This window comes from Dreissena polymorpha, chromosome 2, assembly GCF_020536995.1.
Source record: "Dreissena polymorpha isolate Duluth1 chromosome 2, UMN_Dpol_1.0, whole genome shotgun sequence".
Lineage (NCBI taxonomy): Eukaryota > Metazoa > Mollusca > Bivalvia > Myida > Dreissenidae > Dreissena > Dreissena polymorpha.
In genome coordinates, this window is record NC_068356.1 from 21903856 (window position 1) to 21918743 (window position 14888).

Below are 14888 nucleotides of genomic sequence, written 5' to 3' on the forward strand. Positions count from 1 at the left end.
CCGAAAGCCCCCCCCCCAACACACACACACACGCACACACACACACATTCGAATATTTCTAATTGTAATACGCTCCCAAACACGATGAAAAGCGGTGAAAATTTTAACATACACTCCCCACTGTACAGCATTTGGGCAAAGATTGACCTGGATTGTCATCCATGCTCAAGGAAAACCGCTCTTTTGAAAGAACTGATATCACCTGCATTTCATAGTTCACAGTGCGGACTGGTTAAGGTGCTTTATTATATATTTGCCATAAACCTCTACCGGCGACTGGGCTTCCGATTAGCACAGTGGTTGGTACACGTGCTTCTCATCTAGGCAACCCGGGTTTTAATCCCCAGTTTTGAAGCATGTGAGTTTGGTCGGTGTTCACCATTCCGGACAGGTAGGGTTTCATCCGGGTACTCTTTCAGTAACAACTTTATTGCTGGCAAATGCAGCTATATTCAAAATTCACCCCGCTCTAGTGAGTCTAGTACGATGATAAGACAGGAGTGTTGTGACACACTCCGGGTCCAAACATAATGTAGCCTCAGACGCGGAAGGACCTCATGAATTTTGAATTACACACATGACCGCCAACTTAATGTATAATAACATGAGCATAATGTGCACAGTGGACGAGTTTGTAGTCATTGATTGACAAAAACGGCAGCATTAAAACATCACATGTAACAGCAAAGTTGAAACCAATGATGGATGCCATTACGGATTGTTCTATTCGCCAGTATCCCTTTTTCTCATCGGCCCTCCACATGGTATAGTGCCTTTGACGAAAACCCCTCACGAAGTGCTGGAAAGTAAATGTGTTATCCATTTTTATGCCCCCCTTCGAAGAAGAGGGGGTATATTGTTTTGCTCATGTCGGTATGTCGGTCGGTCCGTCCACCAGATGGTTGCCGGATGATAACTCAAGAATTCTTAGGCCTAGGATCATGAAACTTCATAGGGACATTGATCATGATTGGTAGATGACCCCTATTGATTTTCAGGTCATTAGGTCAAGGTCACAGTCACTCGAAACAGTAAAATAGTTTACGGATGATAACTCAAGAATGCTTACGCCTAGGATCATGAAACTTCATAGGAACATTGATCATGACTGGCAGATGACCCGAATTGATTTTCGGGTCACTAGGTCAAAGGTCAAGGTCACAGTGACCCGAAACAGTAAAATAGTTTCCGGATGATAACTCAAGAAAGCTTACGCCTAGGATCATGAAACTTCAAAAGTACATTGATCATGACTGGCAGATGACCCCTATTAATTTTCAGGTCATTAGGTAAAAGGTCAAGGTCACATTGACTCGAAACAGTAAAATGGTTTCATGATGATAACTCAAGAATAATTAAGCCTAGGATCATGAAACTTCATAGATAAATAGATCATGACTAGCAGATAACCCCTATTGATTTTCACGTCACTAGGTCAAGGTCACAGTGACAAAAAACGTATGCACACAATGGCTGCCACTACAACTTACAGCCCTTATGGGGGGCATGCATGTTTTACAAACAGCCCTTGTTAGAAGTTATAATGTATTTGATGTTTATTAATGACTATTGCGACGATCGTCCTCATGATTTCCGGGTTTCATTTGAAAGTTGATCATGTTAATTCCAGGCCGATATTATGATTACACAAGTTTGTTTTTGGTTTATTAGTAGGTTTATTAAATGTTGTATATGCCACTTATTTGTGGGGAAAAAATAATTTGAGGGAAACGTGAACAAGAGTTTCGTTTTTCCATCAAGAAACTATAGAAAAAGAACATGCATGGACCTTAGTCTCGCCAGTTTTTTAACCAGGTTTTCCAAAGGAAAAAACTGGTTATTAGATTGGCGAATGCGGGCGGGCTGGCTGGCTGGCTGGCTGGCGGGCTGGCTGGCTGGCTGGCGGGCTGGCGGAACAAGCTTGTCCGGGCCATAACTATGTCGTTCATTGTCAGATTTTAAAATCATTTGGCACATTTGTTCACCATCATTGGACGGTGTGTCGCGCGAAATAATTACGTCGATATCTCCAAGGTCAAGGTCACACTTTGAGTTCAAAGGTCAAAAATGGCCATAAATGAGCTTGTCCTGGCCATAACTATGTCATTCATTGTGAGATTTTAAAATCATTTGGCACATTTGTTCACCATCATGGGACGGTGTGTCGCACGAAAGAATCACGTCAATATCTCCAATGTCAAGGTCGCCACGACTAAAAATAGATTTTTTTTTAAAACAAACATACAAAGGGGGTTAATTTTGTTTGTTCATTTCAAAAGTTCAGTTTGAGTTTTCTCCCTTTATCAGATTTTTTTTTCACAATGAAAACCTGGTTTTGTGACAGTTTTGTCCCTTGTTTTGCAAAGCATTACCGATTTTAATGCAGTTTTTGTTGTTATGTCATAGAATACACATTGCACTTTAGATTGACGTATTATAGACGTATGTTTTTCAATCTTTTCACTTTAATTTGTTATATGTTTTCATTAAGAGGGCCGATACTACGGATTCACATGCTACATGCAGGCAGTTAAATGACATGTTTGTGGTATTCGCTCTGCTACATAAAGGAATTTTGTTAATTGTTACGTATGATGTAAACAAAATCTACGTTCATGTTTTTGAATGTTAGTTTTTATTCCCATCATTTACATCGCTTCTTATTGCGAGTAATAGATGAGTGTTTTCAACCTTTGAGCTTGCTTACACCGCAACATCGGCACGTGTATTTATTATACAATATATGACGTAGTCACACACATGAAAATACCATATGTCAAATTCATGCATATATCATATGTCAACATGCATCATTTGCTACATTCATGCGTCAAACAAACCAGCTGAGAGTCCAGTTAGGTGCTGGGTCATTACCCATTTCAACAATAAGTATCTCACGACCAGCGGCTATTATTGCATAGCCTGTTTTAAATAACATGCACAGTTTGTGTTTATGTGCTTCCAGAGTTAACAGGGGTGAAGTCGTTCAATGTATTTGCTGACAAATGTTTGTGCATAATGCTGCGTTTACACTATGTTCCCGGCGACCACGGCAATCACGTTTCGGGCCACCGTGGAGGAAACGGGATGAACGTGAGGCAACGTAGGGGAACGGGATAGCCAAACGTGACACAACGGCGTTGCCGTGGTTGCAGTGCAAACATTTTAAGCTGTCAAAAAATTTGCCACGGCGGAAATGAGAAACGTGATAGAACTTTTTAAACGCAACAAAACTTGACAGTACGTAGCAGGCCGTAACAGAACACGAAAAGGGTCCGTACTCTGACGGGAATCCTATGTATTCCCCGACACGTTAAGTTTCTATCAAGTTTTGTTACGCTTTTACGTTTTACCACGGCAAGCTATGAAAATTGGCAGCCGTTTTGCTACGTGTTTATTCCGACCCGTTACGGTGTGTTGCGTTTTACAGGCAGATGCGTTACGGCCAGTTGAGTTTTTGTACGGTCTGACACGATTCTCGCGGTCTGAAGATGAGTATATAAAAGCCGTGCTATTCAGGGAACTTTCGTTTCAGTCTGAACGCTCGATCAGTATAATGCTGATAGCAACATGCTTCCCGTCTAGAGCTCCAACTGCATGTGGCAAATTCCACTTGTCTTCAAATTCATCGGAGATAGATCTCCACTCATCGGGTGTCACAGGAACGGTGAACACTTCGTCTTTGTAGGCCTGGACAATAGTAATGCATACTTCAGTAACCATTTGACAAATTGCTGCCTTTTTGAACCGAAACGCATATGAGAGTGACGAGTATTTGTCCCCTGTAGCCAAATGCCTCAGAGTCAGTGCCAGTTTCAATCCAGGTGTAAGGGCAGAGCGAAACTTCGTATCTTGTCTTGAGATAATTCTGAAAGGTGTTGATATCTTAGTTGCGGAGTTCCCTGGTAAGAAATGCATCAATGTGCCCATGCTGCTGCCTTCTAGCTTTCGATAGCCATGGACGAATCCACAGGGACCTTGGCCTCCTTCTTCGTCTTTTCCCGGACTTTTGTGCTTCTTTCAGCTCTTTACAACGCAAAGATTTTATTAATGCTGCAAATAAGCAGGCAAACACAAATTCATCCTCGTCGTTCACATCCATGTCACTGGTCTTGACAAGTACGAGTGGAAGCTTCAATCTGTAGAATTTCTCAAATTACCAAAATCCACCTTATAGAAAATAATTTATTTCAGAAATTGAAAATGTCATAGAAACAATTTTATATATCAATATTACGTGTATATGTAAACTAAAAGGTGATATTGGTATTTGCATAATTTACGAAATCAACGTTATAAATTGCTTTACATGTCAAAAACAAGTGAATTCTATGTTATGTTACTATTTAAATAAAAACGTATCGATGCCACCGCTTTGCTGTTCTGCTCAGACACACGTGGTTTATTCAGGGTATAGGTACCCGGGTTTATGACACCCCATTCTATACATAGATGGTGACGTCACTTCGTTATTGTCAGTTCCTTGCGCGTAAGTACACAGGTCAGTAAGACCGGTGTGTACACAATGATGACCCTGTTTTCTTAGTGTGGACAGTATCCGATCATAACGAGATAATCGGTTTGTGATGAACAAAGAGGCAATTAATTAAACGTACACCGGGTTAAAATGCTTAAACAAAGAGTGTCAAAATTGGTGTGAACAATTAAATAAAAACAATTACATTTATCAAGAGGATTTAATTATTATGTAACAAGGTAAGTTTTTACATACATACATACATAGGTTCAAATCAGTCTCTATATGTTGAGCACATGAAATCATTCTATTGTTGTTTATTTTTGTCCTTATTTGTGTTCGTTCATTGAATTTAAATAATTCTGAAATAATTTCAATTTCTGAGTATTTTGTTGTTCTTAAAAAGGGTCGCGAATTTGTGTCAAGTAGAGATTATTATGGTAACCTTATCACGATGCGGTTCTACAAATGCAAACAATAGCAAAATGGCCGCAGTTTTGACGGCAAAAATTTGAGCATGCGCAAACGTGACGTCATTATCGGAATCCCCAAAACCTCCTAGTATAATGATTGGTAAATGTCAGTCCAGAATTGTTTATTACAGTTACGGAGCCTTACGCGGAGCCTTACGTATGGGGGTTTCGTTCGTACTAGCTGTTTGGTAAGAATGTCTTGTTGATCAACAGAATTCCATTGACTGACAAGTCATGCCAGGTGTGTGCGTCTTCTTGAATGAATTACACTACACATGTACAATAACTGGTGGGAGTGACTTAGGATCGACCGAAGTACTGCTACACAGACGATCACGAGCAAAATAACGCTAAGACATGGACAGAAAGTACTGTCACACAGCCGATCAAGAGCTGATACGAGCAATAATATGAGCGGAAAAGGTCAGTAATTAAATAAAATACTGGCATTACTTGTCGGGATTGGGTGGTTACTGACACAAAGAAAGTAAAAAAGCGTTATGTCAACTAGAGCTGTAACGATTCGGTTCGATTTAACGCCGCCGATTCGATTTCGATACCAATACGGCCAGTTTCGATTCGATTCACTGCAATCCCGATTGATCCGCATTTTAAACCTTACTTTCCAAATCCGTAGTCTAAACTTTCTTGTCATTTGTAATACGTCTTGTGATTGGTCAATAGCCAATGTGGTATCCAATGAATGAATGAATAACATGCTGAGCATAGAATTAGCCGGTAAAATGGCTGCTTCAACCACGCTGAAAGCCGCACCGTCGAAATTAAGATCATAAGTATGGGAACATTTCGGGTTTCGCGAAGGTTCTGATGCAAAGGCAACTTCCAAAACCTGTTTTGTTGACGTAAGTTACCCTTAATCTGGAAGCACTACAAATTTTAGGCAATATTTAAAGAGAAAACACTTTCAGATGAAAAATCTTCATCTCCCACGACAAGCTCTTTTAACACGTTAAAATTACTAAATTATACCCATGTGATGTTTTGATCTCATTTTTTTTCTCAATACATATGGTTTGTTTACTAAACTGTGTGCATTCTGTTAAGAAGTCACGTGGAAGATGTTTATAGACTTACATGTTGTTTTTTTTTTGTTTTTTCTGTTAAACACAAGTGATACATTGTACATTTTATGTTATTTAAAAATAACTCAACTAATTATGAAACAGTTCTGCGTTTTTAAATTTTATTAAAAAAATTAAACACTATAAATGTACTACATAATACGTTAATAACAAATACCAAACATATAAATTCATGCCCTGGACAAACCAAACATGAAAACGTTTGCAAAATAAGCAGCAAATAGTTAAATTTGAATCGAATCGAAAATAATCGAATCGGGCCATTTGGTATCGAAATCGAATCGAATGATGAATGAATCGTTACAGCTCTAATGTCAACGGATTATTTAAGAATTTTAAATTAATTTATTTATTATAAAACTATAGAATTATGTTGCCGTAGCGACCCATCAAGTATGAAATCAGTCAAATTTTGCTTTATAATATCCGTTACATTAGGAATGTACGCAATAATAAGAAAGTATTCTTTCAAGCGTATATTTGTAAGACATACAAAAGTTACAAAACACATACACATTTAAAATAGTTAAGTCAAATGAAAAATGAAATATGTTGTATGTATATATAGTGTTTATGGGAAGGACGCCCAGAAACCCACTGGACCTCCAGGTAATGGATTGGGCCAAAGGCTAACGACCTTCTCCCGAAAAAACTAGTTACGTAAACAACGGAAACCGTTGGTTAGAAAACCAGAGTGGAGAAAGGATCACCAGCACAGCACTATAACGGCGATGAATAGAAGCCTTGTGGAATCTAAGAGCCCGACCAGATCACTTTTAATACCCACAAACAGGTTCACCATATGCCACTGGAGTATTAAATAAATATACATAGAAATTAAGCAATCGCACAGATCGCGAGTGAGATGGAAGACTTCCGATTGGGCATACTTGCAAAAAGCGAGTTCAAATGGACAGGATTGAGCACGTTGAAAATGTCTCCGGGACAGTCTCTGATTGCAAGTGGGAACTACATGAAGTTGTTGCCATCATTATATGTGAAGTCGTTTTTCGAATGGACACATAAATAAGAAATCGTTACTCCAAGGTTCTACTTAAAATATCGGGGAGTGATCTTCATCCAAGTGAACGCTCCTCACAACGAAAACGAATATGCTGAAAATGAATGATTATACGAAGAACTATATCAAATATACGAAAGCAACACGAATGACATTATTATTATCTTGGGAGACCGAAATGCTTAAGTTGGAATTGAACATAGTGGGTATGAGAGAACGATGGGAATGCATTGATTTGAAACACAAAATAAATGAAAATGGAGAACAACTGTGTGAGTTGTACTATATAAACGGTATTGTAATTACATGAACATATAAAGACATACACAAAGACAATACGGGTATTAGCTGACAAGAGCAAGAACCAGATAGATAATCTTTTGATCAACTTTCAGTGGAGATCATCAGTATTGAACGCGTGAGCACATAGAGGAGATGATATAAATAGTGACCACTACTTAGTGATGACCCGCATTTAACTGCGCATCAGCGCCCATAGGAACCACAACAAAGTCAAACCAAGACTGATGTAGGACGATTGAAAGATGAAGAAGAGTAAGACCAAAAAGAGATGTGTGAAGCAATAAGAACAGGCTAAAGGAGACCAGAAATGAAAACGAAGACATAGAAAAAGCATGGGAACAGCAGAAGAACGCCTTACAATTGCGAGAACGAGAAACCGCGATTCGTTGGGACAAGATAACGATGCGAGAATGTGAGATGTGAAAACGCAAAAGTGAACAATGCGAAATCCCGATTTGATGCTGAGAGATTCTTATGTGAAAAGAAAGTGCGACAAGACAATTCGAAAGTCGTGAAAATATGTAGCAATATCAAATTGTATTCTTGCATCCGATCTTTTAGAAATACAAAGTAAAGAACGCGAGACACTATACGATTTAGATGCGATATCGTGGTATTAATTTCGCGATATCGATTTGTGATTTCACGTTGAACTTCGCAAATTATGATTTCGCGTTCTACCATCCTGATTTCATGCCATTGTACCGTAGATTTTAGATTTTTGCTTTATTCAGTGTGTTGGTTTTCAAACATTAATTCCGTTGTGTTTTCCCATTCGATTGTACTAACATATAATAAAGTAAAATATAAACCCATTATTTAATGAAATTGCATGATGTGCTAGGCCCTTTTTTATTACAAAGTGGAATTGTTTGATTTATTTTATTTGTCAAGAAAAACCTCTGGCTTGAATTGCATGTGATTGTGTTTGAATGGATGACGGCTCTAATTATTCTAAATAAAGCCATACGGGCTAATAAGTGCTCCTTACAAAGGAATGCTTAAAATTAATACCATAATGCAACTAACATCATAAACATTAACATGTCACGATGCATGTGCATGCTTTAATGATCGTAGTGATTCAATCTAGTTACGGTATATAAGTGATAAATAACTCAATAATTTATTCGCAGAAACGAGCAATCGTTGTATTGTTTTACTTGTGTCGCTATTATCAATTGTTGAACTGCGCCCGTTTGAAGCTTTCTATAAATGTCTTTCTTGTATGAATTCATATTTCACATGTTCTAGCCGCATTTTGACCAACATCATGTTATTTCATGCTTCGAAATGTGGTAAGTGCCTTTTGCTTAATCGTCTTGTTCAATTTTCCATTGTATATGCATTAACCAGAATAACAAGAGTTAATTTGACTGAGTGCATTCCAATCTAAAAAGCAAAGAAAAATATATTCGAATAAATATGGTATAAAATGGATTCATTTTCATGTTCACACATGAATATACGATTCACTTTTATTAAGTAACGACACATAGAAGCTACCCAGTGATTAAAAGAAGCACACACATTTCACGTAAGTTGCTGCATATTTGTAACGAGTTACAAAATTAAATTATACATTTGTAATTTGACAAATACCTACCAATATGCAATTGTTAATGTCAGTATCATGATGCAGAATCAACGGGGTTTTCAGGGATTTACTCACGAGCTGGACGGACTGTAAACATATTGTAGAGAACTTTACTTTTGCAAATATCTCAAGTTATTGAAATATATTTCCGAAAATCTGCATAAAAGACAGTTTTTTTAAAGTTTGTGCTGATATCTTAGATTGAAGAATAAATCCTTTAATACGTAATAGTAAAGAATAAATCCTTTAATACGCCTGATATCGGTGCCAAAATTTCACGTTGCGTGCTGCATCACCTTGTAAATGAATGTTGTACATATCGAATGTTTAGCCAATAACACAGGCTTACTAAATAAAGTAATTCTGCTGTATTTTACATTGTAATAAGCAGCATAAAACACTGTTTTTATGCACTGGTTGAAATTCTTAAAAAAGGTTTTGAAACGTTATTTGAAAAAAGCACCACTTAATGGTGTGTTTACATCCATAACAGTTCAATTGTGAACCCCACAGAGCTAAGTGATCATGCACCCTGAGTATGCAATTGTTAAAAAAATGCTGTCATTTAGTAGCGGACATTCTCTTCCATGCGTCAAAAAGTTTCCTCTCGCTGTGGCAAATAATTAGAACAGCCAGGTTAAAGTATTAAGCAATTTTATTACATGTGCTAAATCGTTTTAAAGCAAGCGTGTGAACGTCTAATTTTCTAAAATACTTATAGAAAGTATCGTATAAAATAAATTGCAAGTAGGTAAAAACTAAAAACATACGAAGTAAATACAAACTGTACAAACAAATAGAATAAATAACCACAACTGCATACGTAACATGAACTGTCAAGTTTGTCGTTTTGACAAAAAGGCGATGCAATTTAAGTCCGTTATAAAAGCCAACAATATTATATGTTTACGTCATTTTATAATCATTACAGTATTTCATCTAATTTTCGACGTGTTTGATAATAACCTGGCTACAGAGTCGCCACAGTAGTTGTGACAATCATTATGCACATTAAAAAAAATACAGAAAACGCGTAAAATACTTGCATTAAAATATGTCTTATGACATTGAACACAATTTCATATTCAAGGGAGTACAGCGCGCATTTAAGCATCGTCCTATCTTTAATTTAAAAAGTTAATTCCTTTGTATTGGTACAACATTATAATATGAAATAAATAAAAGAGTACAGAAGAACAATATAAAGTTCCTTGCAACCAAGCATACAGCAATATTGTATTGTATTATTTATTTCCACGAACTCTAGAATCTCTGTTTCACTCGTCACTTTCCAGACGTATTAGTTTTTCTTACATTGTTTTGTGTGTGAACGACAGGCACTTCCTCTTCGTGATCAGTCAGTCGATACCTATTGGCTTTCTGTAACAAAAACAATTATGCACTTCTTATGATAGATGCCTTACATATTTCGCTGAAACTTGGCCAATGGATATATTTAAATATGTAGTTGAATTGATACTTTTAATGAACACATACGTCTCTTGGAAGAAACAAGAGATGTGTTCGTCAGTTACACAATGCCACCTACTGCGCCACTTTATTTTTTTGTTATTTTTTTATCATTTGGCAGGTACATATACATTTTACAAGGGAAGTTTAAAAAAAATTAAAAGGATATAATAAAAATATTACTTCCCTTGTAATAATTATATGTACCTGCCAAATTATCTCCCTTTAAAGCTTGTTACTTCCTCTGGATTTGTTTTTTTGACCTTTGACCTTAAAGGATGACCTTGACCTTCCACCACTCAAAATGTGCAGCTCCATGAGATACAAATGCATGCCAAATATCAATTGCTATCTTCAATATTGCAAAAGTTATGGGCAATGTTAAAGTTTTCGGACGGACGGACAGACTGGCTGACAGACAGTTCAACTGCTGTATGCCACCTTACCGGGGGCATAAAAAACATCCGTTATATATGTACAAGTTTGACAGTATAGTCATCAAAGTTGACAGTGTAGTTAAATTCCATAGATTGAAAGTGAACATATCAGGACATGAACAACGTCTCCCTAGTCTCCCTAACCGTAACGATTTGTTTTGTCTCCTCTACGTGTTTTGACACGGTTTAACTTATGAATATGCTATCATCATGCTCAAGATTCGATTGCGGATACTTTATTTAAATATTTGAGACATTTTGATATATACAAGCTAGCGGAATTGTGGGCATCAAATTGTGTCAACATTCTTCGACGAGAAGAAGCCTAAGTTATGTTTCGTGAAACAGGTGTAAACGTCTTAACGTCCCGACCCTTCTTTAATTTATGAATAGTGACATATTGTCCCGTGAGCATTTTACATGTTTTTCCTTCGTGTTTGGTGATAGGACCTTGTGGATAAACACGGGCGATTTTTGTCTCCTAACAAAGCACAACATCTAACATAGGTTGGGCTTCCTCCTCACTTTCAAGTTACTGATGAACAGATGCAGGTCTGCCAGAATCTCTCGAAGCTCGCTTTCAGAATCGCGCCGCACAACTGAAGCTTCTGGAAAAGAACACAGTGGGTGTCATCATAAATGTTGCGTTCTGATAAAACTGGTAATAATGCATTTGCGTAAAGTGTCGTCCCAGATTAGCCTGTGCAGTCCGCACAGGCTAATAAGGGACGACACTTTCCACCTAAACTTTATTTTCGGTAAGGAGGGACTTCCTTGAAACTAAAAATACCATACAAGCGGAAAGTGCCGTCCCTGATTAGCCTGTGCGGACTGCACAGGCTAATCTGGGACGACACTTTACGCACATGCATTATGCCCAGTTTTTGCAGAACATGACTCGTATATTTATACACCAGCTGTTGGATTAGCTCATCTCGTTACATATATTAGGATTTGGGAGTACTGTTATTAATTGACCGTGGGAGTGTGATGATGTTATCACTTAAAGGCGGCATTATAATACCGAAAGGATACAGAAATGCAAATACTCCTTTGGGTAAGAAATATTGCCTATTTCTTGTTTGTGTAAGTACAATTACATCTATCCATTCTCTTATAAAGAACAAAATGCACCCACTTTTCGCCTTTTTGGGTCCCTGCAATTTGCCAGCAAGAACCACAATCCGGTCCCAAATCAACTCCATAATGTTTGTGGGAGCCAGCTTCGCCGCCTCCTCTCTCACGTCTGCGATACTGAAGTTAAGGATGGCAGCAGCCATTGTGACCAGCGTCATCAGGACGAGTAGAAGAAACGTGGCGTAGTAAATCTCTGCATAGATTGGCTGTGACTTAATTATATCCGTCACTTTATTCTTGCCGATGAAAGTTTCTGTAATCGTTCCGAAGGAATCGAAAAAGGTTTTAAATCTGCCTTCGTCTCGTCCGAACAAGAGGGTTCCGCAGATGAGGTAGGCCGACGTGGCGATACTGAATACGCAAAGAAAACCGCGCAGATCGTCCGCCGCATTGCAAATCACAGCAGCCATTTCGTTTATTTTCCCACTGTATCCCAAAATCCTTGAAATGCGAACAGACAGAATGAACACCAGAATCCCGAATGTGGCATTCGTGAAATAATCGTAGAATTCCAAGTTTTCAAATCCAATGTACTCATTTTTGTCTTCCCGGAACACTTTAATTGTTTTTGTAATGATACCTAGTTTTATCACAAACATAGTAGTCGACACATAGCTCATTATGAGTGCCAAAATGTCCAGAATGTTCCAAATCGATTTGATAAACGTCTTCGGGTCCGTGAATAGCTGATAGGCGATGCCGAGCGTCGCGAAGAACATTATAAGTACGAATACCAACTCGAGAATCATAATAAAATCTCCATCTGGTCCAGAATGCAGAAATAGTCGGAGAACGCTGACTGTGGAATACGGCAAAAATCCTCCCATTTCGGGAAATTCAGCGACAAATTTTGCGTACACAAAAAGATTGGCGTTTGCATTGAACAGAGAAAACTCCAGTATAACAGCTCTTGTCATGTTATCAAACCAATTGTTTTCTTTCAGTTCACTAAAAATCTTCTTGCTTACGTCGCTGTTGACGTCCAGTTTCATGAAATATCCACCACCCGCGTATGAATTATAATCCGCGATTGTGGTAAAACCCCAAACCTCGTCTGAGGACTTGTACAGCCAGGCCGTCGATGTAAGTGAAGTGGATTTTTCCGTCTCTGGACAAGGGAAAAGGACCCAACCCTTGCAAAAGTCGTGTGTTTGTTTCTTTTTCTCGACAAATCGATTGTGGCATACTGTTTTGGTGGCTAATGGTCCTATACAGGGTTCTGAAAAAAATGTCATTTAATCATGTGTTACTTTTACATTTTTTGGAAAGCCTTTATAGATATAAAGCATCGATGTACTAGCATATCTATCACTTTATTAAGTTGTAATAGAGCTTACCTGGTGTGATTCTTAACTGACGAAGACGCGCCGGACCGACACGGAAATTCACGAGATCTTCCGTATATGGTTGCGTTTCTGTATCTGGGCTGGCGCCATAGTAGGTCTTAGAGAAGTAGTTGTTAATGAATTGTTCGTCAAACCATGTGGTATATGATTTAAGGTCAGTCACCTAGGAAATATAAGCATCAAATTACTTCCGCGTCTTTATAATGCATTTAAAAAAATATTGCAGTTTTAACACTATTTAAAAACAATACCAACCAACTCAGCAAAATCTATAACGCACAACTGTGCAAAATATTTTAATTGAATTAATTCATTAAAGCTCAAAGGTACGCACTTTGTTAAAAGTAAACATTTCGCTGACGTGGTTCTTTAGGTAGAATGATCTGGGATCACGACTTTCGTAGCTGATCTTGTACACGATGTACAGGAGACCGCTGTAGACGACCAGCTGGAACAGAATCTTTATTAGCTGATGGTTACGGATGCGATTGATCTGGTTGTTCATCAGAGTCTTCTCGTCCGGTATCTTGGGAAGCGGCAATACTCCCTGAAAGTCTGTGGCGAAGCAATTATTGAAAGTGTCTTACATTTATAATGATTGATTTTTTTTAATGATTTAATGAGTGGTGTCATTGTTGAAATTTTTGTGGCAAACGGTCTGAAACTTGCAGTGGTTCTGTTACAAGGTCAAATGATGTAATTTGATTGGAAAAGGACATAAACTTGTTGTTTTTACATTAGCAAAATAATATTCAAGGTTCAATGGTGTCATATTGCGTGGAAAATGATATTAGCTATTAAGGCTTTAACATGGTCGTTTTATACCCTGTATTACTTGTAATACTTTGTTTTATTCCGCTCACTTTCCAGCCATATTAGGAAGAAAGTTACTGGCTTTTATTTCATATTAATATTTGCTCTATATCTCGACTTTACTCTGTGCGAAATTTCTTAGCGGATAACCTAATTAGGGCTCCACTAAGAAAATTTGCGTGGAGTAAAGTCGAGATATAAAGCGAATTTATATACGAAATAAACGCTAATCACCTTTTTACTGATATGGCTGGAGTGTGAGCTTCATTTAAAAAAGAAACAGAAGTAATAAAGGATATAATACGGCGAAAAATAACCGTCTCGGTATGGACGTCGCCATCTTGACTATCACGTGATTCCCCCCTCTGTTATAACGACTTTCTAGATGAATAACAATTGGCTAAATATATTTATCAAATAAAAATATGTTTGTATGAAGTTCTGGACATCTTTTTGTAGTATTTATGAAATACACTAAATCAAGCATAACGTACTATAATCGGGCTACATAGATTTAATTTAATTGCAGTCTCGTAGTTACACGTTCGTGATAAGTTAGTATTTAATCGGTAGAGTAGTGAATTGCTATTCAAACGGTTTTATTAAAGTGAGCTGATAAAAACGCTAAAGCACTCGATTTACTCAACTGTTACTAAGTACAGGAACCTCTGTCAAATGTCATTTTAGCTCGGCTGTTTTCGGAGAAAACTC

General features: G+C 37.7%; 1 protein-coding gene and 1 long non-coding RNA gene across 2 annotated transcripts in view; one reads left to right on the forward strand and one right to left on the reverse strand.

Annotated features, from left to right (window-relative positions):
* The first annotated feature begins 4553 nt into the window (after nucleotides 1-4553).
* Nucleotides 4554-8469, forward strand: LOC127866197 (uncharacterized). The gene is made up of 3 exons (XR_008042884.1): nucleotides 4554-4716; nucleotides 5082-5373; nucleotides 6622-8469. It is a non-coding gene; the product is annotated as an uncharacterized LOC127866197 (long non-coding RNA).
* Nucleotides 8470-9642: 1173 nt separating this feature from the next.
* LOC127869582 (polycystic kidney disease protein 1-like 2) overlaps nucleotides 9643-14888 on the reverse strand; it is a 148285-nt gene continuing 143039 nt past the window's right edge. Inside the window, exons 19-23 of the mRNA XM_052412236.1 lie at nucleotides 13699-13919; nucleotides 13356-13527; nucleotides 12020-13237; nucleotides 11407-11489; nucleotides 9643-10354 (exon numbers count right to left, since the gene is read on the reverse strand). Coding sequence (XP_052268196.1) covers nucleotides 10259-10354; nucleotides 11407-11489; nucleotides 12020-13237; nucleotides 13356-13527; nucleotides 13699-13919 — 1790 coding nt within the window. The 3' untranslated portion in view covers nucleotides 9643-10258. The remainder of the gene's footprint in view (nucleotides 10355-11406; nucleotides 11490-12019; nucleotides 13238-13355; nucleotides 13528-13698; nucleotides 13920-14888) is intronic.